General features: G+C 40.7%; 1 protein-coding gene across 1 annotated transcript in view; it reads right to left on the bottom strand.

Annotated features, from left to right (window-relative positions):
- The window catches only part of LOC107750996 (protein tyrosine phosphatase receptor type G), a 286,241-nt gene that overhangs the window by 70,519 nt on the left and 212,586 nt on the right, over positions 1–3,136 (bottom strand). The window contains exon 6 of the mRNA XM_016566564.1: positions 534–600. Within this exon, the coding sequence (XP_016422050.1) occupies positions 534–600 (67 nt within the window). The remainder of the gene's footprint in view (positions 1–533; positions 601–3,136) is intronic.

Below are 3,136 nucleotides of genomic sequence, written 5' to 3'. Positions count from 1 at the left end.
ATATTTGGTTGCTGATCACCATTTACAAAATCGTTATAGTAACACCTGTATAAAAGCTAGCGATCATGGGCTATCTCATATAGGCTATTGCATATAGTAATGTGACTCTATTAATTGTTTGTTGTTGTTTTTTTACCTTAACAAGCAGACTAAAAGTTAAACATATAATCTGCATTACAAAAAGAAAAAAAAATCTTTAAAGGTTATTCATATTCACGATTACGTATTGCTGCCAAGGTATCTAGTCTTTACAGTACTTTTATGTGGAGCTGTTTGGTAGATTGCGAAGATACTTATGCACATGATAAAGGATGTCTTGAATGTCCCAAAAATACCAATAACTAATTTTCGACAAAAATCCAAGTTTACGGTCTTTTGCCTTTGCACGGCAATATTGTTGCTGCCGCCATGTCGTGAAGATGCTGTGTGTTTCGTTGTGAAAGCGAAACTGCTTTGTTTGGCCTTCCAAAAGAGGACGATATCCGCTTCGTCATGCCTAGAGTTGATCCGTGCTGGTCGCTGAGGAAACTCACCGTGATGAACCACTCCTCTTAGCCCATGAATAATCGGATCTACTGCAGGATTGTCCTTCATCCCCACCTGAGAAAGAGAGAATGAATATTAGAAGAATTACTAATTTATGTTGGTTGGTTGGTTGGTTGGATGGATGGATGGATAGATGATAGATAGATAGATAGATAGATAGATAGAGAAGGGTTTGTACATTTTTGACACAGGATAAAGCTGGTAGATAGTCTGAAAGGAACACATGATGTTAGTGCGCTGTGCTGATGTCATAAAAAGCAAAATTATTGCAATCACACACAAACACCCCCTCACATAAGAGAACACATTGTGCATCAAACCGCTTCAAAAGCTGCCCGTGTTGAGATGCACCTGAACTGACTGAATTGCTGAACACAGACAAAAGACTCCAGTATGCAATAAAGCCTGAAAGAGAGAAGCTACAGTACTGACCTTTAATTTGTGTGTCTGTGTGTGTGTGTGTGTGTGTGCGTTAGTGAAAGAATATGATAGCTTGCTCTGTGCTGACTATATACAAAAATAAAATGGTTTGAAAATAATTTTAACAATCTTGACCCTAAAAAAAGCACAGATCAGGGAAAATCCATAACAGACGGAGCACTTCCTTTGCTTCTCTTGGATGGAGGTGTATCAAATAGAGGTTTGTGCTTTTAAGAAGCCCCTATAGGGTTGAATCAGGAGACAGGCTTTGACAGAGAGGACCCAAGGGCTGAGGTCTATTGTTGAGTCTGTGCACACGTGTGTGTGTGTGTGTGCTGGTTGTGTATCAAGAAGGCCAGTGCTGGTTAGCCGATCTAACCAACATTCCCATGAGGCAGGAGTGAAAAGGATTCACGCACTTCCACTGGCCCTTAGCCACCCTCTCTCTCACATAAATCTCTCCAGGCTCTTTGAACACTCTTGTGCTGTTTCTTGCATGAAAGAGAATTCCAGAAGCTCGATGCAGGAAGTGGGCGCTGAGAGCGAACGACACAAGTCTGCAATACAACAACTGTCTAGAATAGTTTTCTTAGACATGTTTCAGCCTCAATGTAGAGATTGGTCACTGAGGACAGACAGAGTCAAAACAACAGAGAGAAAGACTGACTGACAACAAACAGAATAGGGTGTTTGTTTGTTTGTTTTAATGCCATGCCAGCTTCTGTGACTATTTTTTGTGGCTATGTTCAGAAATTTTTATGGCAAAAATACAGACAGCAGACAGACGCAAAGACAGGCAGACAGATAGACAAAACAAAGGACAGACATACAAAAAAGAAAGATAAAAAGATAGTGTACAGACATACAGATACAATGAAAGACAATTACAGAGACAGACAGACAGATGTACAAAAAAACAAATGACAGACAGACAGTGGGAATGACATACAAGTAGAGAGCAAACAGAACAACAGACAGATAGAAAAGAACGACATACAGAATGACAGACATACAGACAGATAGAATGACAGACAACTTGACAGAATGACAGATAGCCAGAGACAGCATTAGAAAGACAGATAGCTACACAATGACAGACAGACAGACAGACCGATAGAAAAACAGACAGAACAATACACACAAACAATGACATACAGACAGAAAAACAGACAGACAGATAGGTAGACAAAGAATGACAGACAGATTCTTAAGAGGTTGTTGCTGAAAACTCAATCCTTTTTTTTCTTTGTAGCAAGAGGAGGCTGGAATGTCACTGTGTGGAGAACAAAACCCGGAATCAGCAACTGGCATATTTTTCTTATTTTAGTAGCAGGACTTGCTTGCCTCAGGACAGCTAAGGCCAGAGTGTGTGAAAAATGACGGGGCCAAAAATGTCGGGCCGGAGGAAAAGAGAGAGAGACAGTGTGAGGTCTCTGCAGGTCAACAACATCAGACTGACATTGGAGGAAACTTAAAGGGATAGTTCACTCCAAAAGTGAAAATTCTGTCATTGTTTACTTACCATCATGTCATTCCAAAATGACAAAACTGTTTAGTTGCCAGCACTCTTCAGAAAAAATATTCTTTTGTGTTCCAACGAAGAAAAAAGTCATTTATGTTAGGAACAACATGAGGGTGAGTAAATGATTTTTCATTTTTGCGTAAACTATCCCTTGAATGCGAGGAATAGTTGCCGCCTACATAGAGAATTTTACATACAGAGTTCTGGCATGAAACTCTATATGGCACAGTCCGATAGGTCTAACTAAATCTGACCTAATGACATCATTATCACATGTCACAGCTGATTGGTTCTCTCCTGTATCGGTAGCCAATGAGCTCGCTGCTCAACATTCAAATATATGACTAGTGCTTGCCGTAGCAGTTGCAGCTTGCTTCAGAAACCCTCCACCTTCCCCAGCTCCACCTGTATAGATCTGCTACGAGGTGATTCATGTATGCTATATGGGGGGTTATTTCATGTATGTTATATTTACAGCAGCGATATTTTTTACATGCTCACGGCAGCATGTTGTGGATGTATTGGCAGTAGCAAGTCTCGGTACTTGCTCTGCCGCAGCAGCAGCAGCAGCGTAGCAGATCTATTCCGCCAAGACCAAATACATTAACATTGTCATGTACATTACCATGCCAATCCCTCCGAGAGTTG

This window comes from Sinocyclocheilus rhinocerous, unplaced genomic scaffold (assembly GCF_001515625.1).
Source record: "Sinocyclocheilus rhinocerous isolate Xijiao unplaced genomic scaffold, SAMN03320098_v1.1 scaffold1864, whole genome shotgun sequence".
Classification (NCBI taxonomy): Eukaryota; Metazoa; Chordata; class Actinopteri; order Cypriniformes; family Cyprinidae; genus Sinocyclocheilus; species Sinocyclocheilus rhinocerous.
This window is presented reverse-complemented; position numbering and strand designations above follow the sequence as displayed.